At 38.8% G+C, this 27,244-nt stretch overlaps 1 protein-coding gene across 2 annotated transcripts in view; it reads right to left on the minus strand.

Moving 5' to 3' along the window:
* Positions 1-619: 619 nt before the first annotated feature.
* EIPR1 (EARP complex and GARP complex interacting protein 1) overlaps positions 620-27,244 on the minus strand; it is an 88,978-nt gene continuing 62,353 nt past the window's right edge. Inside the window, exons 6-10 of one of the 2 annotated variants that reach the window (XM_074581769.1) lie at positions 22,188-22,324; positions 18,058-18,225; positions 16,662-16,829; positions 16,552-16,575; positions 626-2,906 (exon numbers count right to left, since the gene is read on the minus strand). In XM_074581769.1, the coding sequence (XP_074437870.1) occupies positions 2,732-2,906; positions 16,552-16,575; positions 16,662-16,829; positions 18,058-18,225; positions 22,188-22,324 (672 nt within the window). In that variant the 3' untranslated portion in view covers positions 626-2,731. Of the gene's footprint in view, positions 2,907-16,551; positions 16,576-16,661; positions 16,830-18,057; positions 18,226-22,187; positions 22,325-27,244 lie in introns of both variants that reach the window. The other variant, XM_074581771.1, reaches the window with a different exon arrangement.

The following is a 27,244-nucleotide window of genomic DNA, read 5'->3' on the forward strand; positions in this document are numbered from 1 at the left end:
GGAGGTAAGGCCCTTCCATAATTCTTTAGTCAGTCATCTTTACTACTCTGAACATCTTCTGCAAACTTTGCCATATTTCTATGCAGCCCTTCTTCCAAAAAGCTCACGAGTATACTGTAAAGTACAGGCTTAGGCACAGATCCTTGCAAGACTTCATTGCTAATTTCTTTTTGCCACGAAATGTGAGGATTTATTTCTGCTTCCTATTTCATCTTTTAATCAGTTATTTAACCATCTTTGAACCCCTCCTCTTATCCTACAGCAGCTTGCTTTCTTTAACAGCCTGGGATGAAACCTTGTCAAAAGCCTTCCCTTTCTGAAGGTCATTTCTATATTGCTGCCAGTGCTGTAACACATAGCTCAGATCCCGCTTTACAGACAGCTGAAAATGATTAAAACTTGACCCTTCCTGCTCTCTTGATTCTGCCATAACATGTTTCATTCAAATTCAACCTGCTACTCCCTTCCCAGCGTTCAACCCCTCTCCTCTTCCTGATTGAGTGATATTATACAAATTCAACAAAACTAAACCAAAAGAAAATATTTCTTGATATTATTTGTTTACAGAGCTTTCCAGCTTGTATAAGCTTACAATATTAAATACAGCCACATCAAAATTAGTCTGAAATCTGTTCCACATTTATTACGTGTTAAAAATGAAATCAAATCCCACACACATACTGTTACGTAATTTCCCATCACTTTCACACTGCAAGCCATATACATTATCAGACAAAAGATCTTCATTAGACCTTTATTGCTAATGTGAAGAAAGTTTTAAAGACTTCTGCTGCATACTAAAGATATACTGCAAGGTGGGATTTTTTTGGGGGGGAGGGGGGGAACCAACAAGGTTTTGTATCTGAAGACAGAAAGCTCCACATATAAAGCTGCAGCCCAACCAAGGATTTTGCTATTCAGAGAACTGAAGCACTACTGATTTGAAAATGTAATTTTTCTTACAGTATATAGGTGAATAGCTCATACCTAATTACAGATTGAGACAATTTGAAATAGCACAAGTTTAAAATCTTAACACAGAAAATCAGACCATCAGAATTGCCAATGAAGCATTCATTCTCGAGCACACAGGCGGCATCGTAACAAATACGAACAATAGTACAGATGATTTAATTAGATTACTTCGCTCCTGTGAATTCTTCCAAACAAGCTCTTTAAGAAAGCCAGAAATAGAACTCAGCTTTCATCTTTTCTGGATGTTTTGGCCTATAGCAGTCAGTCATACTCTCAAAGCGTGTTCTCACAGAAGCAGCTGTGTATACACAACAAGTCACATTTGGACATGTTTCGATCCAAGAGTGGGTAAGGACAAGCAGAGGTGAGCAGCAGGCTGGCCCTCAACACTAACACCAATGGTTGTCATAGCAACGGGAGGAATCATGGAAAGAGGCTAGTATTGATCTTTCCATCCCACGTTCTTGCCATTTCTTCAGAAGGGCCTTACACAATGCTACCGCAACCAACACCATCGCACACACCCAGGTTCTGATGTTAATGGGAAATAACAATGACGAAATGCCAACGGGGGAATAATTACTGCTGTGGTTAGTCTTGAGTACACAAGGAATAGGCAGCAGAATTTTCATCTTAACAGCAAGCTAGGCAAGGGGAAGGGGGGTGTCAGTCCGTACAGGCATGCTTCACCATGCCTTCCATTTACAGCTCAGGTTTTCTGTGCATTCTCCTGCAGGGCAGCATCTGCCTGTTCTCAGCATTTGTAACAAGAGAGTCACCGATGCCTGGGTCAGGTATTGCAAAGAGCAGGATATACCAAAGGATGTCATGCGCTTAGTTGAAAGCCTGCTACATCATGTCAGCATACTGCAGGATGGCACAGAGCCAAAAGGATAAGAAAGAGAGACTACTCACAAATACTAAAGAGATTTTTTTCAGGGTAACAATGGCATAGCTCCAGAGTCTCTCAAAATATACTACAGCACAACTAGGTTCTATAAACATGGGATAATACATTACATGAGAGTATAAGAGATTTTGGTAAAGACTAATATTGTTTCCAGTACTGACACATAGCTCAAAATTGCATTTAGTTTGCAAATTACAGAATGGTACTTTGTTGATACTACCATAATGCTTAAATGAAAAACATATTCTGAAGGTTTCACCTTCATGATTAACATTTCTTCTTCGGATATGCAAAATTGGAGAAAAACTGTTTAAAATATTAGACTGAATTAAGAAAGCCTTTTAAGACCATTCCCAACTGTATCTATAAACATGGAAGAATGAACAGAATAGTTAGCAGAATGTGGCTTTAGCTAAGAACGGAAGGCTGCTTATTATCAGAAATATAAAATATTATTATTGTAAACGAGTAGATCACTTTTGCCACATGCATCCTACCTTGTCCCAGCTTTATATCAGCATAACAACACTTCTTATAATCCACTATATTTGCAATAAAGCTAAAATAAAGGTATAGTATGGGAAATATCCAGTATCTCTAGAAATAATTCCCAAAGTGATTAGACCCTCAAAAAAAAAAAAAAATTAAGTATCACAGACTTCAGAAAATGCATCATAGTTTTCCAAGGCAAATACAAAAGACAAATTAGAAGTGTCTATATTAGTACAGATATTCTTAACAAAATTTCAGCATTTATACTTAATAAAAATAGATCCCGAAAAAAACCTAAACAATACCTACCAATTGTGTACATCAAGATAACAACTCCACCATAATCCAAACAAATTATAACAGTATGTGATATTTAAGAGCTCTGGGAACCCTGTTAATAACAAGTCTGCCATCATAACTTAAAGAGGCAAATAGCCATGGGTCTGCTGAGGACCATTCAACTGCATATACACTATCTTCATGTTCTTCATAGGTAGCTATTACGCTGTCCTGAAGGGGCTCTTTAATCCTAAAATTGAAGGAAAAAAGAAAAGAAAAAGAAAAGAAAATAGTAAGGATCTGTGAACACACTTGGTTTAAAAAGCAATATTAAGTGTCACATCTATATATGCAACCTCCCATTTAAGTATAAGAATGCAGTAGTAGGCTCTCAGGAAATATTTTATATTAGATGTCTGCATGTACCTATTTTTTACATTAACACAGCAGAGTCAAGTCAATGTTAAGGACCCCATTTGCAGGGACAAAGTATCTGTTATTCTCAACTTCAGTGCATTTCCAAGACTCTCAGAACCTACACTAAGCATCTCTCTCTAAAGCAAGTTAAACTAAAAGGTATGATCTAAAATCACTTAAACTTGCATTTTTATCAACACCTTGTCTCTCACCATGCTCCACCCCTTCCTTTCCCCCTTTGCTGTTAACTGAACTCTTAAAATAATATATAATTTTATTAGACACACGTAGGTAGGTAAGAAGTTGCAGTTCCTAACATCACAGCCTCTCCTGTGCTGCCATCCTGGACCCATTCTCTCCAGAGCAGTGGACGGGAGATAGAGGCACCACTCCAAACACTTTAGTTTTTAATTCCCATTCCTAATTTTTATCCTTCCATTATACTAACAGTGGATTCTCATCTATTATTGCATACCTCACCTCTCACTGCAACACCCAAGGCTCCAGGTCACCTACATCATGAGGGGCAGACAGATTCTCTTTTGCATTGCAAATATTCAAGAACAGATTCAGGCTATTCTCTGAAGTCCAAACCACCCAAGAGTCACCGATTGTGCTCTGCAGGCTGAGAACAGTCCCCTCCACGCACAGAGCCAATCCCTCCTCTCACAGCAACACCACAGCACATTATTCTGTAGCTACAGGGTAGGTGAGTTTTCAGAGGATGACCTTAGAGCTCCTTCACCCACAGAGGATCACCCCTGTCTGACAGGAATCACTCAGCCTTTCAGAAGCACCCCCCTGCCTCCCAGAAACAGCCTTGTATTAAGGCTGCAATCCTCCTAACAGAAAGCAAAGCCAAAAGAGCCTTGTGAGTGCCACTCAATCATTTAAACAGATGCTGCTACTACAGAAATGAAGTGTTGTTATTGGCCGTCTTTGCCCTTTACCGCTGCTCTCTGAAAGCGTGCGTCTTGACAATCACAAAGAGTATATGGTACCACATTTAAATCGCTTGCAAAATATCGCTGCTGCACCTAGCCAGCGTAACCAGCTGTGAATCTAACATCACAATTAAAATTCAATTGAATTCAATGAATAAACTAAAAGCAGTCTGATCCTGCAGAATAGCTTCAGATATTTAGTTTCAAGGACCTTTATCATTTACTTATGCCACGTTTAAGGTCAACCAACAAAAAAAGGTCATGGCACAAACACTACACAGCCCCTGGTTAATTGCAAAGAGCAGGCTTGTTTTGCAATTCTCCTGAATATGTACTTTGATACAAACCATCTAACAGCAGAGAGCCAATAAACACACACACACACAGACACTCCATCTCCTGCAATGTGTTTTTCTAACTTCCTGCTAACTGACATGCCTGGTTAAGTGAAAGTTGGTCATGTCCCCAGACAGCAATGTGCTTCACGCGGTGCTCACCCACTTACCCACAACTCCATTATTCTGAAGGTTTCAGATGTCTCTCCGGATAAGCAGGGGAGTAATGCACGGTGCACATGGCTGTCAGGGGACACGGCCGACTTTCAGTTAACCAGGAGTCTCAGTTAACCAAAGGTTGGATAAACAAGGACAAATAAGCTCCTAGATTATACTATTTTCTGTATGCTCAGAGTAATTTCAGTGTTTCATTTAAATAACACAGTTCATCTAATTTAATTTACAGAAGTCATAGGGGAATGAGTGTTCAGGAAAGAAGCCCGCAGATGAACTTCTGTTTGGCATTTTCATTTATAACTACAATTCTTAACTGACTCATATTATTATCTATACACTGAATTTCTTCTTGGGTATGAAAGTAATTTTGTGCCTTCCCAGAAAAAGAAAGGATGCTGTTCCATGTGGTTCTTCAGGCCACATGAGATCAGTTTTCGATGGGGGTTTTTGTTTGTTTTAAATGGTATAGATCTATGATAATATTATGTATAGACTACTTGTGCAGAAGAACGGCATAGCCTTGAGCTATTGAGAATCTAAGAAAATCCTTATGGAAGTGATCGCTTGGTGAAAAACAGCTAGAAACTACACAAGATGATCAGGAAGGAAAAAAATAATCTCAGAATGACACGTGTCTCAGGAACAATACAGAAGATCCAAAAGAAACTGTCCATGAGCATCCTTTACTAACACTATGAATGAAAATAGATTAGCCTTTAAATTACGTAATGGGTAATAAGTCCAGAAGGATTCTGCCAGTAGAACAAAGAGCAGAATTTATTTCACATATGTGAAAGACTGTTAAAAAGAATTAAAAAAAAAAAAAGGAGCCAGGTTTTTTGTAGTCGGGTTTTTTTTCCCTCACAACAGGAATCTCTTGAAGATAGACCACCGTATCCCATGCTAAGAGACTTACAAGAAAACACCTCAGATTTGTCTGCATTTTGGCTATGTGCATGCTTTTTTTGATAATCCAAGAACACGCTAAGGATACAATTTTTGAATCTATATGAATGTAGGATGCTTAGAATGGTTCAGTTTCTGAGTCCCACAACAAACTATTTACTCTCAATGAAATTTTCCACAGCTTTTGCACATTTTTATTTATTAACGAATGAGCTCAGACTCCTAGCTTCCCAGGTATTAAACATAATTTGGTTAATGCAAGAAGTTACAGACTTAACAGCTATGACACCGACATTTATTTAAGCAAGGTAACAAATACCTTTTAAATATATACATATAAAAACAGAGTCTACAAAAAGATTATTTTAGCCACAGCACATATTAGTGGAACACATACAAAACAACATATATTTATCTTGGTTTTGTCTATTTAGCTATTTTAATTATCCTTCTGTTTTTAATAGCTGCTACAATTTTATTTCTCCTTAATATACAGCAGGTAATTTCAGAGCCTAACATGTTATAGCACTGATAAGTGTATTTTTTTCTAATATGCTAATCATGATGTAGCAATTATTAAAAGCATACTGCATTATGCTTATCTCAGAAACTTTCCATTTCATAGTTACCAACTTGTGATGACAATGCTCAGTTATTTGGCCTCTTAGGTTAACTGCATAACACCGGACACAGAAAAGGAGAGTATTCAAAATGGACCGGATACTGGGATAGTCAGTAGATCTTTGGCAGGTTTTGGGACAGGGAGGAGAGTTCAGGATCTTAAATTTCTTCCCAGTTAGAGAAGTTCAGAAACAGGAAGAGTACCTGTACAGGGGTGGATATGAAGGAAACCTCCTTCTATGCTACTTTAATACGTACGATTCAGGTTGCTCCAAAACACAGAGATTTCTGGTTTTACATAAAAGCTGCAGATTATGGGTGTAAAGAGGTAGTTGCTATGCTCTAGCTAGTTTGGTGTAGGTGTTTGGCCTATTGATCCCTCGACAGAGCAGCCTGACTGGACTATATTTGATACACACACTTGGTAATCACTTGTTACGCTGGGCAAGATTAGTAAACTATTTTCTTCCCTGTCCTAAATCTCCCTGCCCCTTAAAAAGTTCCTTTATTTTCTCATTTTCCTGTACTATTTTAAGGACTTTTTCTAGCCAGACTAAACCACCTTTTTCTCTCCTTATATATGTTCTTGCAATGCATCAACTGACAAGGCATGAACTCTTATGTCATCAAGAACTCACAGTAAGAAACGTGTAATCTCTACCTACATCCTGCATAAATTTAAGACCACAGAGAGCTGAAACCAGACTACTTTCTCTTTGTGGTCTTATTCACACAGCACGACCCCTAGCAGCTTCTCCTATGAAAGGAGAAGAGCTTTCATTTTACTAGATAACTTTGAGGTTAATTGTTTTACAGACTTGAGAGAGAAGCCTGTTAAGCCTTGGATAATTGTTTTCATGTAGAGAGCTGTTATTTCCAATTACTTCTCATGCTAACAACCACTTAAGTTTGCAGTGCTTGCGATTCTGTTTTGTCACCACTATGTTCAATAAAATATACTTTTCAGAGTCACCAACAATTGTTAATTCCTTATCACAGTCAAAATTAAATCCTCTTTAATCTAAAACTACTATGAAGTAGATGTGATTCTATAGAGCAGCAACTGTTCTGCAGTGTCCAAAATGAATCCCAAAAAGCATGCCAGTGGATTCCAGGATAAGCCCCGTGGATGCCTTTTCCCTTTAACTGTGGAGAAAACTTAGCAACTGTAAGGTTTTGTTTCCAGTAAGCTTAGACAACACACTACTTCCTTTTTCACTCTCTTAAGGAAAACAGCATTCAAGGATGTTTATGCCGGAACACAATTTCTATATATGCTAATTGGCTATTCTCAGTATTGCAAGCACGATCTATTTTTTTTTTTTTTTTTTTTTTTTTTTACTCAACCCCCAACCTTCTGAACTGCTTCTACAGAAAAATTCCATCTTTAAAAACAGGAAGCACGTATTTTAACATAACAGGTTTCATAGTTGTACTAATATGTAAAATAAATTAAGGAGGGTGTATCTGCTAATGAGGGTTAAAGAAAGAAATAGTACAGAAAAAAAACATACCTTTTTAAAGCAAAGTAGTCTAGGAATTGGTAAGTGCTGCTGCACTAGATTTGGCCCAGCTTCTTATGCAATTAAACGAGTAAAATCCTGAATATCGGCATTCCCCAAACCAGAAACTACTTAAGCCAGTTTAATTAATTGAGTCTTTTGGTTGATTCCATAGCATAATCCTATGATTTCCAGATTTCTCCAAGACATAAATATCACAAGAAAAATATAATCAAAATTAACACTATTGGCAGCTGTGTGAAAATACGCTGAAAGCCTGCAATATATATATTTCGTGAAAATACCCACGAAAGTTTTGCAAATACTTTTCAAAATACCAATGCTGACAATTCACTCTCCTGAAGTCATGCATGTTTATACAAAGGTATTATGTGAGATCACACTGTTCATATGTATTATCACGAAAATACATGATTTACTATTCAAAAGTCTCCAACCGCATTTCTATCAGAAAAAGTAGAAACCACCACCTCCTTTAGATGGAATTTGGAAGGAAATCTCTTTCTACAGAGAGGCAACCACCATTTTCTCTCTGGTCCATTCTGATTGCTGAAGACGTTCCTATACTTAAAATCTCATTAAAACTTCACCATCTGAATGAGATACTCTGTACTGGAATGACCAATCCTTTACAACTCTCAGCTTTAATTCCAAAATGGTGAGAAGTACTTGGTTTAGATCTTGTTCTGTTTGTATCAAAGGGAAGTGTGGCTAAAATCTATGGTGAAAAAAATGGAAACATAAGACTTCAGGAAAAACACTAAAAAAAAAAAATATATATTTCCTAATGTGAATTTCTGGTACAATCTTCAATAGATAACAAAGTTAAGAATAAACTTAGAACATGTCAAAAAAATGCATCAGAAGGGAGAAGGCAGCATAGTGACCTTAGTAATCAGTTCTGCCAGTGAAAACACAGCAGACATCTTAAGCCTGTAAATCCCAAAGAGAGCTAAGGAAGCCGGTAGCTCATTCTGCAAAATTAAAGTGTAAGGATGGCTTCCTCTTCAGGACTGATGTATAAGCTCAAAATGCTATTGCCCATATAAATCTTTTCATTGGTATGGATACAGAAAAGTGGTTTTTTTTGGTTTTTTTGTTTTTTTTTTCTTAAAAAGCAAGTCCTCCATTATCAATTGAGACTTGTCATGAAGTTCTGGCCATAGAAGTCATGAAGAATGAAAACACTGCTGCAGACTGAGAGGGGGAATCTTATCAATGCTTATAAATACTTAAAGGGTGGGTGTCAGGAGGATGGGGCCAGGCTCTTTTCAGTGGTGCCCGGGGACAGGACAAGAGGTAATGGGCACAAAAATGAACATAGGAAGTTCCATGTAAACATGAGGAGGAACTTCTTTACCCTGAGGGTGGCAGAGCACTGGAACAGGCTGCCCAGAGAGGTGGTGGAGTCTCCAACTCTGGCGATGTTCAAAACCCGCCTGGACGCGTTCCTGTGCAACCTGCTCTAGGTGACCCTGCTCTAGCAGGGGGGTTGGACTAGATGATCTCCAGAGGTCCCTTCCACCCCCTATCATTCTGTGATTCTGTGTGATGCAGCATGTACCTTGCTGTTGGTGCTCCTAAGGTAGCAAACAGTCTTCTCATGCTGCGTACCATCAACAAATCAAACAGAGACCTATAGAGTTAAAAATCCAAACCTATAAGGCAAATAAATATATTGCAATAAGTAGAGAAAAGGAATCCTGATTGGCGAGTAAAGATGGTCTCACTAAACTGCAAGAACGTAGTAGGTTTTGTTTATTGTTAGAAACAGTAATGTAGAACTTGTTTAACACAACCAAATATAGACTCACTCACTAACATAAGGATTTTGGATGACCAAAGAATGAAGAAAGGATATAAGACAGTCCCCACGTCCCTGCGGACGAAGACAGTTCTCAGTGCCCTGCAGATGTCTAAAAGGGAACTGACAGACACATTCAGGAACTTTGGAATTAAGGCAAGTTCAGTGTTGCAGGGAGGAAGTCCTTGCAACACCAGAATGTAAAGCCATTAAAGAAGAGGAGGCCAACAAGAAGCCTGCCTTAGTCAGTTGCATCCATAGATGTGGAATGACAATGTTTTAAATGTCTTGTTCAAACTGAGGCATCAAAAAGCATTCCCTATATTCTTACCCTGGAACACCAACTTCGGGGATGAAAGCTGAACGCACCCCAAATACCTCAAGTGTTCTATTTTCATTTGATTTTTACACTTTTTTTCCTACCTGTGGGTCAAGGTGCTAGAAATTAAACTATGAGTAGAGCATTTCATTCCCCGTTTCTCAGCTTTTTTTTTTTCCCCGTATTTGAATTGTGCATTAAATTATCCAGTCTAGGGACTTGACCAGAATACACCATAGCTCTCCTCTGGCCACATGCCTATAGCTCCTCTCTGTGGACAGCTCGATCCTATTTAGACTATATACTTATGACAGAGGGTCTCGGCTTTACAGACAGAAAGCACTGAAGCCTTTCCTTATTCAGCGCAATAAAACAAACGCAGTTGGCATATTTCTCCTAGACACATTTCACAAAGGCAGCGCATGCACACCTAGCATGTTTTGGAACAAACAAAAACACAGTTAGTGAGGAGAGCTAAACTCAAGAATATGGCTGATGGCAAAAGAAAGTCCTAAAGGGAAGAATCAGAAGTCTCCAAAGATGATTCAGAGGCAGTAAAGGTCCCTGAGCAGCAAATAGTCAGGGGCTAGAAGCATACCCAAGGGAAGCATCACCTCCTTCTCCTGTTTTTATGATCTTTCCTCTTGGCCACTATCAGCGACATGATACAGGCTAGGGAGACCTTTGATACGATACAGGGAGGATGCTCTTACTTTTTTATGATTGATGAGAGAAATAACACCACCAGTAGCAGTTAAAAAGTAGGGAAGAGACAACAAACTAGTTGCTCTAATGCGAATCAGCAGTTAAGAGGAACTGAAGGTCACTCAATTGTGACAAGAGACACATCCTCATACAATAGTCCTAGTCATATTGCTTATGCAAGTGTGTTCACATCTCCAAGATGGGAGCATGTAAAGTCCCAAAATGTCAACACATACATGCACAAACACCCAAAGGAGAAACCTCAAGGAATAATTCCTTAGTAAGAACAGAAGACAGCAAGTTTTGGTTTGTTGTGTATTCATTACTTGGTAAACCTGTATTTTTTTCTTAAAAAAAAAGTTAACTCCCAAGAATTACTTTTTAGTTGTGAACCTTAAAAAGTAGTCAGTTACTACAGAAAATCTGGCAAGAATAAAGGAGTGAGTAGACCGTGTGGCTATGTGGGTAGACCAGTTCGATGTGGCTGAGCAACGAAGGGTTAAACTGACACATTACTTGCTTTTGTCTCCAGCCAAGAAATACAATAAAAATTAGAAAGTTTACTGCAAAATATATTAAAAATTAACATAAGTCTTAAAGATCTCAGAAGTCTTAGCTGTCTAGAACAGTATTTCAAGTCAATGCTTTTAAAATATTGGGATTTTTGCTAAGTAGAAAAGAACCCCAAAACTTTGAAGATATAAAAATAAAGAGTATGTACCAGTTATATTTAATCCAAGAAGCATTTTTACAAGTTATTTTATTCAGAACATGAAAAATAGGTACCCCATAAAGACAGAGCATTTTTCCTTCTTTCCACTTGATATTTCAACCTTCTTTTCAGAGACATTTGGTCACTGGAAATTTGTCTGGAGATACTAGTCGTACAGACACCTGCCCTTCCTGGTGTATTTCAAGATACACCCGAAAAAGACATTTTGTTTTTCAAGATTTTTGTGCTATTTAATAGCATGCCAGATGTCCTCCAAAACAGGATAAAAATGAACCCCATGAGAATATAACACTTCCTTGAAAGTCTAGAACATGCCCAAGCAAGAAAACAAACACACACACCCCACCAAACCATACAATAAACCCCTGTGTTTTACAGAAGAGACAGTGCCCATGGAATAGTGCAACAGATTCTTCAAAGAGGACTCCAGGACAGAAAAGGGTACTAAAGCCTAAATATTTGGCACTAGTGGTTGACTAACAAGAAGTATTCCCAACCGTTGTTATTCCCTGCTTCATTAGTGCGCTCATAACTAAACAGACATTCATCTGGCAACAGTTCAAGGCTGGTGAGCACCTTGCAGCTTCCAGCTCAACTCATCCTCCAGCTCAAGGAGGGGGAGGAAAAAAAAAAAACAAACCCAAAACTAAGACTCTCAGAGTACCACGCAAAAGTTAGAAAAGCTAGTGTGCTTTCCCAGGTTTTATAGAGAACAGATTAGCAGCTAAAAAGCAAATGCAGTACTGATACTCCTGCAGGACCCTGTATCATTACTATACAAGTCATTCACAATGTGGTTTACATCCATCCCACTGCCAAAGGAAAACCATGTGTTATATTTGTTGTATTGCCGCATATTCTTGGTTTCAAAAATTCCTATTCTAGAAACAATCACTTGTGTTTCAATGAGGTAACCTACACAGTCTGCAATCAACAGAAATTCAGAACACCAGATAACCTACTACGCAATATCAGTTGTATAGTAGGTGAAAGTCTCTTTCTCATTTCCATTAATGCTATTTATCTTCCATCCAGAACAGAAGAAATTGCAATCCCCAGCCAAAGGTAAGGAACAGCATAGACACAAGGAGTAGTGATAATTTGGTAACTACAGTAGTGTCCGAGAATGATCAGGTGCAAATCAGGGCCTGTCCCCCCAAGAAAGTGGTAGGACAATTAACCCAACTGAAGTGCATCTACACGAATGCACGCAGCATGGGGAATAAGCAGGACGAGCTGGAGGCCATCGTGCAGCAGGGAAACTACGATGTGGTTGCCATCACGGAAACGTGGTGGGAAGACACACACAAGTGGAGTGCTGTAATTGATGGCTACCAGCTTTTCAGAAGAGATAGGCAAGGGAAGAGAGGTGGTGGGGTGGCCCTCTATGTTAGGGGCGGTTTTGAATGTCTAGAACTCAACAGTGTGAATGACAGTGTTGAGTGTGTATGGATAAAAATCAAGGGGAAGGCCAACAAGGCAGATATCATGATGGGAGTTTGTTATAGACCCCCTAATCAGGATGTAGAAACCGATGAAGTATTCTATAAGTGGCTGGCAGAGGTCTCGCGATCATCTGCCCTTGTTCTTGTGGGGGATTTCAACTTCCCAGATGTCCGCTGGGAATACTACACAGCAGAGAGGGAACAGTCCCAGAGGTTCCTGGAGTGTGTGGAAGACAACTTCCTAACACAGCTGGTGAAGGAACCTACTAGGGGAAGTGCCCTACTGGACCTACTGTTTGTTAACAGTAGGTCCTGTAGGGGATGTAAAGGTTGGAGGTCGTCTTGGGCAGAGTGACCATGAAATGATAGAGTTTTCAATTCTTGGTGAAGGGAGGCGGGGAGCCAGCAGAACTGCCACCTTGGATTTCCAAAGGGCAGACTTTAGCCTGTTTAGGAGCATGGTTGAGAGTGTCCCTTGGGAGGCAGTTTTGAAGAGCAAAGGTGCCCAGGAAAGCTGGTCATACTTCAAGCAGGTGCTCTTAGAAGCACAGGAGAAGGCCATCCCCATGTCTCGAAAAACGAGACGACGGGGAAGAAGGCCAGCCTGGCTAAATAGAGAGCTTTGGCTGGACCTCAGGAAAAAAAGGAAGGCTTACATTCTCTGGAAAAGGGGCTTAGCAACTTATGAGGATTATCAAGATATAACAAAGCTATGCAGGGGGAAGATTAGAAGGGCCAAAGCTCAATCAGAACTCAGCTTGGCCACTGCAGTTAAAGATAACAAGAAGAGATTTTTCCAGTATATCAACAGAAAAAGGAAAACTAGGGGAAAATATAGGTCCACTGATGAATGAGACGGGTGCCCTAGTGGTGGAAGACACAGAGAAGGCAGAGTTACTGAATGCCTTTTTTTCTTCGGTCTTCACTGATAAAGCTGTCCCTCATGCATCCCATACCCTGGAGGCAAGGGGGAAGGCCTGGAGAGAGGAAGATTTTCCCTTAGTTGAGGAGGACCGGGTCAGAGACCACTTGGCCAAGCTGGACATTCATAAATCCATGGGCCCTGACGGGATGCACCCGCGAGTGCTGAGAGAGCTGGCAGATGTTATCGCTAGACCACTCTCCATCGTCTTTGCAAGGTCATGGGGAACAGGAGAGGTGCCTGAGGACTGGAGGAAGGCTAACATCACTCCAATCTTCAAAAAAGGCAAGAAGGAGGACCCAGGGAACTACAGGCCGGTTAGTCTCACCTCTGTCCCTGGGAAGGTAATGGAGCGACTCATTCTGGATGTCGTCTCCAAACACATAGAGGAACAGGAAGTTATTGGAAGTGGTCAGCATGGATTTACCAAGGGCAAATCATGCCTGACCAATCTGATAGCTATCTATGATGTTATAACGGGTTGGCTGGATGAGGGGAGAGCCGTAGATGTCATCTACCTTGACCTTAGCAAGGCTTTTGACACTGTCTCCCATAACATCCTCATTAGGAAGCTGAGGAAGTATGGGCTAGACGAGGTGACAGTGAGGTGGATCGAGAGCTGGCTGAGTGACAGAACTCAGAGGGTTGTGATCAGCGGCACAGAGTCCAGTTGGAGGCCTGTAACGAGTGGTGTCCCTCAGGAGTCAATACTTGGACCAATTTTGTTCAATATATTCATTAATGACCTAGATGAGGGGACAGAGTGTATCCTCAGCAAGTTCGCTGATGATACCAAGCTGGGAGGGGTGGCCGACGCTCCAGAGGGCCGTGCTGCCATCCAGCGTGACCTGGACAGGCTGGAGAGCTGGGCAGAGAAGAACCTAATGAGGTTCAACAAAAGCAAGTGTAGGGTCCTGCACCTGGGAAGGAAGAATGCCAAACACCAGTATATGTTAGGGGCGGACATGCTGGGAAGCAGCTCTGAGGAGAAGGACCTGGGGGTCCTGGTAGACAGCAAATTATCCATGAGCCAGCAGTGTGCCCTTGTCGCCAAGAAGGCCAATGGCATCCTGGGCTGCATAGGGAAGACTGTGGCCAGTAGGTCGAGGGAGGTCATTCTCCCCCTCTACTCTGCACTGGTGAGGCCACAGCTGGAGTACTGTGTCCAGTTTTGGGCTCCCCAGTTCAAGAGGGACAGGGAACTACTGGAGCGAGTCCAGCGTAGGGCAACCAAGATGATTATGGGACTGGAGCACCTCCCTTATGAGGAAAGGCTGAAAGAGCTGGGACTCTTTAGCCTGGAGAAGAGAAGGTTGACGGGGGACCTGATTAATGTTTACAAGTATCTAAAGGGTGGGTTTAAGGAGGACGGAGCCAGGCTCTTTTCAATGGTTCCCAGCGACAGGACAAGGGGCAATGGGCACAAGCTAGAACATAGGAAGTTCCGTTCAAATACACAGAAAAACTTCTTTACAGTGAGGGTGACAGAGCACTGGAACAGGCTGCCCAGGGAGGTTGTGGAGTCCCCTTCTCTGGAGATTTTCAAGACTCGCCTGGATGCAGCCCTGAGGGATGTGCTTTAGGCAATCCTGCTCTAGCAGGGGAGTTGGACTAGATGATCTCTAGAGGTCCCTTCCAACTCTGAAGATTCCATGATTCCGTGAACCAAAAGGTACATCATATTTAAAATACTGTAGTTTAGTTACATTACAGAAAGTATGTACTGTTGATATGAACAACTTTCTAGACACTTAATTTGATACACCTTGATCTTCCAGGCACTTACTTCACCTATTGCTTCTAGAGACATCTTGCACATTTAAAATTAGCTATTTCTATATATAGGATAGCTTCCTTATTTAATATAAAAAAAAAAATGGTTTCAGGTCCTCTATGTGAAGCCAAAATGTCAAAACTATTTGGAGTAAAACTACATCTTTATTAATAAAATAAAGGTGAAAGAGCAACCTTAAAAAACCCTAAACTTTATTTAGCATTTTAACTGAAACATCTAGCAAACACAGATGAGTAACTGGGGGATCTTTTTTATAATTTCCTTGTTTCTCATCCCATCTGACTATTCCTCATTGTAAAAGATAGTTCAGGAGGTAATCTGCCTATTTCATTGCAGAAAGCTTTGTGTTTTAAAATAAATTAACAAAACAACTGCTCCGTGCAGACATTCAGAATATGGATATTCAGAGCTGCAAAGAATAGAAAAACATAGACTGAAGCCTGTTGGTCTCAAAACATTTTACGTGAGTTTCGGTATCATTATCTTCACCTTGTAAAGGAAGAGTTTGCTGAAGATCACCATGTAAGCTAGTCGCAAAATTAGAAAGCCTCAGCCCACACTTGATCTACAGAACTCACTATATACATATATATATTCATAAAGAAGCACAGAGAGGAAAACAAGCATCATATATTGCACAATGAAAAAGTTGAAAGCAGACAAAAATGGAAGATGAAAAATTATTGTTTTGGCACTTCTGTTAACTCTTTAGTAAAAACACCATCCCTCCAAAATTCACGTGCAAAATATGTGATTACTCACACACCCAAGTGGATGGTGCTTACAAATGCTTGCAATAACATGCATTATTCTCTACTAAGAGTGCCAAAACCAATTTTCTGTTTTGCTCAAAGTAGGTCTCATGAGTTATTGGTTTCTAGAGCAGTCAGCAATATTAAGAGTGGAATTTACAAGAATTAATGTATTTATGCTTCCTTTCTTCTGCCTGTGCAGAAACTCATCATTAGACTGGTAATGTTTCTTAAAGGTTAGAACACATACACAGAAAATGCAAAAAGCAGCTTTTCAACTCTCGCTTAACCCAGATTATTTTTTGTGCTTGACTTGATCCAGAGGTCCCTTAAAGTGAATCTTTTCACTGATCCAGTAGACTTCAGGACTGGTCCTCAGCATCACCATCCCCTTCCTACCAGTGAACATACAGTAACTGTGCTAATCAGATTTAAAGAGTGCATTCCTCCCAAGAGTCCAAGTAAAGAAGAATGAAGTAGGAATTAGAACTACTTACCTGAAAGGCCTGTATACAAAAATCCTAGTCGGCAAAAAAAATAGCAAGTTAACCATTACAACAAAAAGACAAACTATAAGCATCTACATAAAATTCAGGAAACTTCATACTTCTCTTCTTGATGCTGGTCCTCTTGGTCACTTAGTTCATCATCATCTACCATATGCCCAAATGGTTCAGAAGAAATTGATACCATATTAGACAAGATAACTCTGCTATCACTGCTTCCTGTAAGGATCAGCTGATCATGAGAATGATTGTATCTGACATTCCAGACCCTAAAAAAAAAATGAAATCAGAAGGAAGAGGAGGCTATTCTTGGCAGGTAGTGCATCAATGTTAAATGATTTTTTTTTCAAAAAACAGCACTAAAAATTGATCTTTGACTTAAATGTTGTAAATGCACACAGAAGTGACATACTTCATTTCAAAGACTGTTTTTTGCCATCTTTATTTGGCTTTTAAGCTTGCATGTCACCTGTTTTATGAGGTGTCTTTAAAATTCAACAAATAAGTTTAAAAAAAAAATCCAAGGAACAAAACACATCATTCAGTGGTATCATTCCTTGAGGGTACATTCTAATTCATTATTTAGTAAATCAGATAAATATTTAAGTTCTAAATATAAAAATTTCCCCAAGGCAAAATACAGATTAGAAATAACCTGCTAAACAAAAATCTCACAACATTCTTAGAGTAAAGTTTAAAATAGACCCTAAAACAAAAGTAGGATTATATTTCTTTTCAGTTTTTACATTTTACAAATCAAGTTAATACCAAATGTCTTACGGTTCTTGTTTTATTCTTTTTCTTTTAATCTTCTGGAAAAAAGTGCTGCTTCTGTTAATTCACATCTTCATTCCCCTCAAAGTAGCTTCAGGGTCCAGATTTATTTTGCAAGAATTACTCCAACCCAAATTTTAGAAAATATGAACTGCTCATCTTTTCTTAACCACTGAAGTCTGCAAACGTCAGACAAGATTCTCTCCTTGCTCCAGCCACAGGCCAGAGCGGTAGATACAAGCTCTCAATATTATCTCAGAGAATAAAATGACTCACTTGCATATTCTGGCTCAAGGGCTGTAAAGAGCATGAAAAAAGTAGGGCCGAATTATTGAGCATTTCAACCATTCCACAACAGAAAGATAGACAGCAGCTGCTTTTCTGCATGTCAGGTGCAGCAGATCAGGCTCCATTTGGGAAGGCACACCTTGTCCCAGCCAGCCCCTGCAAGCCACACTCTGTGCCGTGCTTCTCAAAGGTGTACCCTATTTCACAACAAGGTTAATAACAGTTTCTTGCCAATTAGACTAACATTGTCTAAACTCTTAATTTACAATCACACAAGTAACATTCACACGTTGAAACCTTTCCTCTTGTGCAGAAAAATGGTTATTCACAATAGAACACAGTTAGTTTGCATTGTTCCTAAACAGTAAAATAATTAGCTGAATAAATTACACAAGCCATCCACCCGCAAAACAGCATGCAGATAATTTGTTCTACCAGTGGGAATGCTCCTCTAGTGTCTTCACTGGTTCAGTGACATTTCTTGTGTCCCAGAATTTCACCTTGCAGTCATCTCCACAGCTAGCCAGGTAGTACTGTTTATTGGGATTAAAGTCTAGGTCTCGTACCAGCTGTCCGTGGGCATTTTCTATGCAATATATCTGTCTGTAAAACACATTAAAAAAATTAAATGGTCTATAAAAAGCTAACTGCACTCCACTGACAGGAATCTGTTTCCCTGGAAACTTGCATAATCCCCTCAGCACCCGCAGACCTAGAGTTCCCATTGCTAGTGAACAGTTTAGGGAAATCCCAGCTGTTAACAACAGCGACTTGTATAGATTTCTCAGCTTGCTTTGAAGCTTTGTTCTTTCCTTGTTTGCATTAGGATCATCTGGAGCTAAAAGGAAACAGTAGTTCCAGATGATTCTAGCACAGCTTTTTAACAACTGTTATGACATGTCTGCTACTAAACCACAACATTTTCAGATAAGAGCTTCTCCACCCCTAAGTAGTTATCCTAATTCTGTATTTATGACATCTAGTTCTCCCCATATGAAAAGCTGAGATGCAAGTGATGCAACAGATATGAACAACAGCTTTTTATTATTGCTTTATTTTGAACTTACCTTCTTGAGCTCTGGCATTTATCATTAATTTACCTGTGTCCCTTAAACTACTCAGCCATGCACATACGCATCCATCTGGACCACTTCAGAAGCTAACAACCTAGCATCCTTATTATAAAAACATTGTGTTCCATCAGTTTGTCTCCCTGTCTCACTGCTTAAACTTGGGTTTTGGGGTTTTTTTTGTTTCCACTATTGCATTACCAGTTTTCTCAAAGCCAACATCTACCAAAGTTCTACTTAGATTTGATAGTCTCCTACAATCTTCACTAGAAGTTGTCAATGCTTTGTGAGCATTTTTTTTAATGGAAAATTTTTCTTTTCAAAAAACATAGACTGAGCACAACTTTCTATTTCTTGCACCGTACAAACGGTCTCCTGTCAAGACCAGATAGAGAAGTCTCTTGCTCTCAGTACCTAACTACTAATATAAAGCAAAGTAACTCAATAGTGAGAGATTCAGAGTATACTAGGCCTATACTAAGCCCTATCCTGACAGCTTTGGCAGTCTCTTGGGATAGTCATCCCACCTGGAGTACTGCATCCAGCTCTGGAGCCCTCAGCACAGGAAAGACATGGACCTGTTGGAGAGAGTCCAGAGGAGAACCACAAAAATGATCAGAGATGGAACATTTGAACCCTATGAGGACAGGCTGAGGGAGTTGGGGTTGTTCAGCCTGGAGAAGAGAAGGCTCCGGGGTGACCTTATTGCAGCCTTTCAGTACCTAGAGGGGGCCAACACGAAAGATGGGGACAAACTTTTTATCAGGACCTGTTGCGACAGGACAAGGGGTTAATGGGCTTAAACTAAAAGAGGTTAAACTAGATAGAGGGAATAAATTTTTTTACAATGAGACTAGTGAAACAGTGGAACAGGTTGCCCAGAGAGGTGGTACCTGCCCCATCCCTGGAAACATTCAAGGTCAGGTTGGCCAGGGCTCTGTGCGACCTGATGTAGTTGAAGATGCCTCTGCTTATTGCAGGGGGGTTGGACCAGACAACCTTTAAAGGTCCCTTCCAACCCAACACATTCTATGATTCTATTCTATAGAGGATATTACTTAGATACTGAACATCAACACTCTTCTCAGAGTTTGAGAGGTTAAGGATATCACTCCGGTATGCTTTTCTACTAGGTATTCTGGCAGCTGAATTTATCACTTCCTCTTAATTTCTTGAAACATCTCTATGGGAGTTTTTTTAAATCTCAAGCATGCTTGCAGCAATAAAACACTTCTTTCCTCCTTTATTGCAGCTTTCACTTCTTTCCTGCACTTTTTGCATTCCTCATGGAGATGCGTGTAAGGGCTTAACAAGAAATACCACTGTCCACTCTGTATTCAGTAGTGCTTACCATGAAAGCTTTTATTCCACCTTAACTATTATTCTGACCACTTGATCCCTTTCCAAATATGAATATTGTTTTCTTTTGCTCTATTATCCTACCTACAGCAATAATACATACACTGAATTTCCCACTTACATCCTAAGAGTAAGGCCAGACCACATGAACATTTTCTCCATCTACTCGATCCATCTTCTCAAATTCTTCTTCTTCCATATTTTTTAGAATTTATTCTTGGAGTCTGTATTTTCCTGATACAGTTCTCTCTCTAAATCTATTCAGCCTAGTGTCTGTCTCCTCTGCTTCACAAGCTCTTCTCTGATTAAGATTGCTTCCTAATCTAGTCTAGGAGTCTTCCCACCAACCTCTTTTTTTCCCCTCCCTTTCTTTGTTTGCTACGTCCAAAACCAGTTACTCCCTCTATCTTACAGCTATCATAATCGCACTCCATGGAAGGAGCTATTCTAGCTACTTCTTCACTATCTCTCCTCTCCTATTGTTTGCTGGTATAGCAGGTTTCTGTCCTTGATTTCCTGCCCCCCCCCCTTCCCTTCTCATTTTTTGCTTCTTATACTGCCACAGTTTATACTGCCCTGCTTTAAACTACTTCTAGCCTAACTAGTCATTATCAAATATTCACATAATTCTAGACATATTACAGTGTAATTGCAGATGAGACTTATTCTTGCACATATTTTTCAAGTACATTGCAAACAGCTCTTTGGCATAGCCTAATATTTGTAAACTGGTTCAAGGACTATCTAACCTGTGCTTCACTTAAAGTAATTAGAATTGTGGGGGTTGCTTTTGTTAACTAAGCCACCCTTCTTGTTAATATCTGGACTATCTTTCTTTCATAAAAGTTACTCAGAGTATTCACTAAATGCAAGATAGAGATGCTTTTTCTAATGGGATGGCGCATGAAACAGATTTCACAGTATTTAACATTTTCTACTTAAAAACACAGGCTTTAATCTTAAGGCCTGCATGCTATATGTTAAAAATAGAATGATTAAAAAAAACATTTTAAAAAAGGAACTTTACAAAAAAAATCTTCTTTAACCTTTCTTTCCTGTCTTGTACACTTCTTTTAAATGAGTTTTCATAAATGAAAATGTGCATATATATAGCAAGTTAGATTTTTATACATCCTTTTACAAGGCAAAGAACAGGACTTTCAAACCTGATGACAAGCACACAGGAAGTGACTTTTAATTATTGTATTTGTATTTTTAGCTTTTGTTTCTTAAATTAAATAAACCTTTTTGGCAAAAACACATAAGGCTGGCAAACATGGGGATTTATTGCTATACCCCTGAGCTGGCAGGAACCATAGAACTAAATTTAAAGTCATCCCCCTTTAAGGCAACAAAAGTTATTACAAGACATCAGTCTTCTTGGTTTAGTGATAAATTACTATGTGCTAAGGGGATAAAGCGTATCTTAAAAAAGCTTGCACAGGTTTTAGTAGTCATGGCAACAGATGTGCACAACATCACTCCTTTGCTTATCAAAATCACAACTGAGCAGGGGGGAAACACCTTATTAGGTATATTCAAAGCTTTAATTGATTCGGTTATGACTTTGATAGATTCAGTAGTTTCATGTAAATAGCATGCTACAATCTTTAATATAGTACACTATGCTATTTGTTAAAATCAGAAAAGATTGAACTTAACCTGTGAATTACCTTCAGAGATTGAAGTTACCTTTAAACAGCATGCTATGAAGACAGTTCATAGCATACTCAGGACTGTTGTAAAATCATTTTCAGGTTGAATTACAGAACAGGTTCATTCAGGTAATACCTATGTATTAAGCAAATAATCTTGAGACTAGCACATAGCTCAGTAAAACTCAATATACAAGTTTGAACTGAAGCTGAGGGGAGAAAAACAGAGAAAGCCCCTTACTAACTTGTAAGTATATCAGCTCGCAAGCCCAAGCATTCCTATTATAAATGATAGCTTTGCCACATTTCTAATCTCTAAAAAAAAAAAAAAAAAAAAAAAGAAATAAAAAACCAAACCAAAAAAAAAAAACCCCAACCAAACCCCCCACAAACGTTAGGAGCAATGAAAAAAAAAATGAAAAAATCTATCTCCAAAGGAGATTTGTCTCTTTTGGAGAACAAGACTGAAATTTCTCATTACCTCATGCTTCGTGTATCCCATCCTCGAACAGTGGTATCGTTGGCTGTTGCAATCTGTGTACAGTTGTGGTGTGGACTCCATCTTCCAGAAGTAAATTTTAATTGTCCTTTCCCTTCCAAGGCTGCAGAACTAGACAGCTAAAATAACAAAACAAAGCTGGCAATGTTTCTAAATGTAATGCTAAAATGAAATTAGTTCCACTGAAGACAAAAACTGCACAACAGCCTATTGTTCCAAGTGTAACAAACTACCAAAATCCTACGATAAAAAAATGGAAAAAAATAAAAGCTAGAGCTGATTTTGTATCTCACAAAGTAATTTTTACAAAAGCTTACGCAGTGTAATGTATTCACAAATATAAGAAGTACCATACTACTTTATAAACTAAAATAAACAGTTTCACATTAATAGGGGCACCGTGCACAAATTTGTAGCTGCCTCAAACAGACAAATAAACACAGGCATTTAGTTTCATGAACAGTCTTACAAGAATGTTTTGCTATGTCAAAATGCCAAATTTTATCTGTAGAAACAGAATTATAGTGTCAAAGACTCTTTGATAAACATAAAGCAGCTTTTAAAAATAAAAAAAAAATCAAGACCCAGGTGCCCATGTCATCACATACATGCCTATTAATATAACAGCAGGTACTAGATCACAAATCTTTTGCGAGAATTAAATATTTCAGTTCCAAAATCATGCTTGCATAACATTGAGCAACCAGCTCTGGATCTCCACAGTTAATAAGAAGAAGGTACAAAGTCATCAACTTTCTCTTTGAAGTTGTACAGCAAATTATACTCCAATTCCACATGAACATGGGGAAAAATGAAGTTGCAGACACTGCGAATTACTTCTAATCACTTACTGAAACTGATTGTTTAATATCCAAAGGGGGGGTGGGAGGAAAACCAGAGTTTTTGCATTTTAGTAAAATATAAAATTTATACAAATTTCGAGTGGCGAGGCAGACACCAGACTTATTTGGTCACCTTTCACATGATGGTCGTATTTCAAAATGTTTCATTAAGAGGTATTTCACAAAAGTAGATTACTGCACTGGATCTCATTGGATCACTTTTCTCCTTTACCTAAATCCTAATACATCGTAAATATTCTATTAAATAGAAGATTTCTCAGCAGAAATATTACACTGAAAAGAAAAAAACAGAACACTAAAACATACATACTGCTTACATAAACTTTAACTGACTTCAACAGAAAAATATGCTGTCATACGAGACTACTGAAATTTATTTGTACTTGGTACCAACATCCATTTCTGTATTTTGCTAAGTCTTCGCTATTACAGTTCCACCAAGAATATCATATTTATTTAGCATTCAGATTAACAATCTAGAAATTACAACTCTTCTATCACTGAAGTCTATGATACCTAAGAAGTGTTGCCTTCCAAATTTTTTTTAAAAGAACGTAGAATTTCCAGCATGCAAGATCATATATTGCTGATGTGTTAATGAATGATATAACACTGTGGCCAAACCTACTCCTCTAGCGCCATTCCTCCTCAAGTACAAAAACGGTCTGAAAGCCTTTCTACAACCTGCAGGTTATTAGCATTAAGAAAAATACTGCACAGGACACTGGATGCAGGATAATAAACTAAACTAGACACACACCAGATTCTAGCCACAAGAGAATATGCAGAGCTTGAGTGGGTCATTTCAAGAATTAAACTAAGTTTATTCAGCCAAGTAATCAGTCTTGGCCATACAAAGCTCAGACTTGGGGGAGAAGAGGGAAGCAAATGCTAACGCTGACAGTAAGATGGTGCCAACAAAAAGAGTATCTCTTATCAGGTATTTTCAAATTCTGTTCTTGAGACAGAAAGCGTTGTATATCCAAAATGTGACTTGAGGAAGAAGGTCTTTGTAAGCAGTAGATAATACTTTCTCCAGCATTCCATCCATATTTTATTTTTTAAGTCTTCATTTCAACTTTTATCATGTAAACTATTATAAAAAGATATTATTTTTTTTCTTTCTGGTCAAAAGTTCAGGGGTGAGGCCAGCACATGTATCCTGCGCTATTTCTTAACAACACACATGAAAAAAAAAAATCACATACATGTTAGATTGGCCAAGTCATCCTTGCCTTCCCAAGCAATTCTTATGTACTTGCAGGAATTAAATGACATCCTTCCTCGTATGGATGTCCAACTATGTATACAGCCAAGTTCCCAATCAACTCATGGTAGACTTCTGTTAATAAAATGAAATCCCAGGAGTTACTGAATAAGGTTTTGTTCAATGTTCTTTTGCATGTCTTCTATGAGCCTGAAAGGAACTGCACGGATTTAAAGGAAAGCTAAGAGGTAAGGGAGGGAAATTTTCATAATAAAAAGGAATCCGTACATAACAGAAGGAAGTCTGCAAGTCTCCCTCCTGAAAATCCACGAAATGAGCTTAAAGGAAACAAAGCTGGTAGTCTGGAATCACAAATACAGGTTCAAAAAAACCCTAGCTTTAGTTTTAATTCATACCTAAATATACAGACAGGTAAGCAAGCTTTTTTGAACTCTTCCCTCCACTTCTTTAAAGGCAGAAAAGTTGACTACACAAGGAAAGGAAAACATGACAAAGTTGTATTTTAGACATTAATCTCACATCAGGATTTGGGTTTGTGCTGCCCAGAAGATGAAAACATGTAGCTCTAAGGGCCTCACTGGATATTGAAGGAAAACAATTCACGGTAATATTTTATAAACACAAAATGTGACTTACGGTAAGGAAAAAAAAAAGGAAGTGACTAAGATCCAATGTCTACTTTTAGACAACAGAATTAGCTATTGTTCTTGCATCGTGCAAGGATCACACATTGACTTTAGAAAAAGGTATGGACAAAATCATAGAATTAGAATCATAGAATTGTTAGGGTTGGAGGGGACCTTAAAGATCATCTAGTTCCAACCCCCCTGCCATGGGCAGGGACACCTCCCACTAGATCAGGTTGCTCAGAGCCCCATCCAGCCTGGACTTAAAAACTTCCAGGGATGGGGCTTCCACCACCTCTCTGGGCAACCTGTTCCAGTGTCTCATCACCCTCATGGTGAATGCAATCACGAACAGTGTAAAATGATTATCAGAATATGGATGGATTTAACACTGTTCTTAAGTGGATCAACGCCTAAAGCTGGTGACATAAGACCAATAATAAGAGGGCAGTATGATATTATACTACAATTGCATGAGAACAATGATATGAGATAAAAGGTTCTGAAAAAAATTAAGCAACGTAATATGATCGGAACAGAACTGTGTATGTTATCCTCCATGAAGGAAGGGGTTCTACAAAAGTACAGTATCTGAATATGAAAAAGTCTATTTTTTTTTTTCTACTTTTGAAGGACTGATTTCTGTGTATTCAAGTGAAAACATCAATTACTCCAACTTATTTTTAACAATACATCAGTAAGGACTGAGATGCCTTTCTCTGCTTCAAATTCTTATCTCATAAGGACTAATTTGGAAAGAGGAAAGGGTGGGCAGTATTCTTAAAAAAAACAAACCCCAACATATGTTAACCTCTAGAGGGTACAGAAATTATCTAGAAAAAATACAAGCAGCATGGAGACAGTGAACCAATTGTTCATGCTCCCTTCCATAAAAAGAGCTATGGGCCATTGAACGAAACATGTAGAAGTCAGATTCAACAGTAAACAAAAAAAAGGTGCCCAATGGACACCTTGACAAAAGACACTTGAATGCATAAAGCTGACTTATAACCAAGAACAGAATAGGAAAGTATTTGGAGGAAACATCTATTAAGGGTTACACTAAGAAGACAAACCCAACCAGGCTTAGAGAAATCCTTGGACCGAAGAGAGTAGAAGACTGAGTCTTAAGGGCAAAATATCCAATACATTTGCTCCACTGAACTTTTCCTTGAAGTCTGATATGGGCACTGTTTCAAGCAGAATACTGGAGCTGGATGGACTCAGGTACGGACCAGCGTAACCATTCTTAGAACTGAGCAGCATGAAGCAGACGAATGATAGAATTTTTCAACTCTTCTATGAGGGGGGCTGAACTTTTCTCCTCTCACAACATATGAAAAACAATGCTAGAAGACGAGTTCCAAAGTTCTATATATTTCTCCATTAAATGGTAACTGAAAACATGTAGTTCCGTTTCCTCAATAAACTATCTTCATCTAATAAATAAGTTTTTATATGCACAACTTGGGGGGTTGGGTGTTTTTTGTTTTTTTTTTGTTTGTTTGTGTGTTTGGGGATTTTTTTGTTAATGTATAAACTAATTCTAAGGTAGAATGGCTAAAAACTAACAATTATGTCATGCATTTGGAAGGTCAGTTTTTTCCCCTCAAACAGACTTTGACACAAAACATTAGAAAACATCTTCCAAGAACAGTTTTGGGTTTTGGTTTGTTTGTTTTGGGTTGTGGGGGTTTATTGTTTTGTTTTGGGGTGTTTTTTTTTTTTTTTTACTTTTTAACCATATTCTCATCAACTGGAAACGGGTCACAATTCTGTTCATGCTGAAGATTGTGTGGAGATCTCAAGATAGCCTCAAGGAGATGTCCTTGTAATAATGACAGTAACAAAGCCGTTGAAAGACTACTTTGAGATCCAGGTTAAGAAGGAATGAGTGTTGTTCTGGCTTGTTATTGACAGAAATAGAAGTATTGATGAGGACTTTAAATTCATTGAGTTAAATTGCTCCCACTGCAGGCAACCATGCCATGTAGTCCTTTCATAAATGTTCTTGTCTCCTGAACCATCTTACAATCATTTGCCTTTTCAAATAGCCTCATCATACTGGAAGCCGAGAGTCATTCTCAGAATAGGCAAGTAATAGAATCCACATGTTTTTAAATGCTGAGTTTCTATGGCACAGCAAGAAAATATTTTTATTCCTTAAACACATGTTTTCTGCTTTATACTACAAGAATTAAACTAAACATGAAGTTCATCCTCTGAAATACATTGTTGCTCCTATATACTGATGATGTGTTCCAAGTTTGTCATCAACAATTTTCATCATTTCACTCCTATGCTATCATTAAGGAGTCCATT

Source organism: Larus michahellis, chromosome 3 (genome assembly GCF_964199755.1).
Source record: "Larus michahellis chromosome 3, bLarMic1.1, whole genome shotgun sequence".
Classification (NCBI taxonomy): domain Eukaryota; kingdom Metazoa; phylum Chordata; class Aves; order Charadriiformes; family Laridae; genus Larus; species Larus michahellis.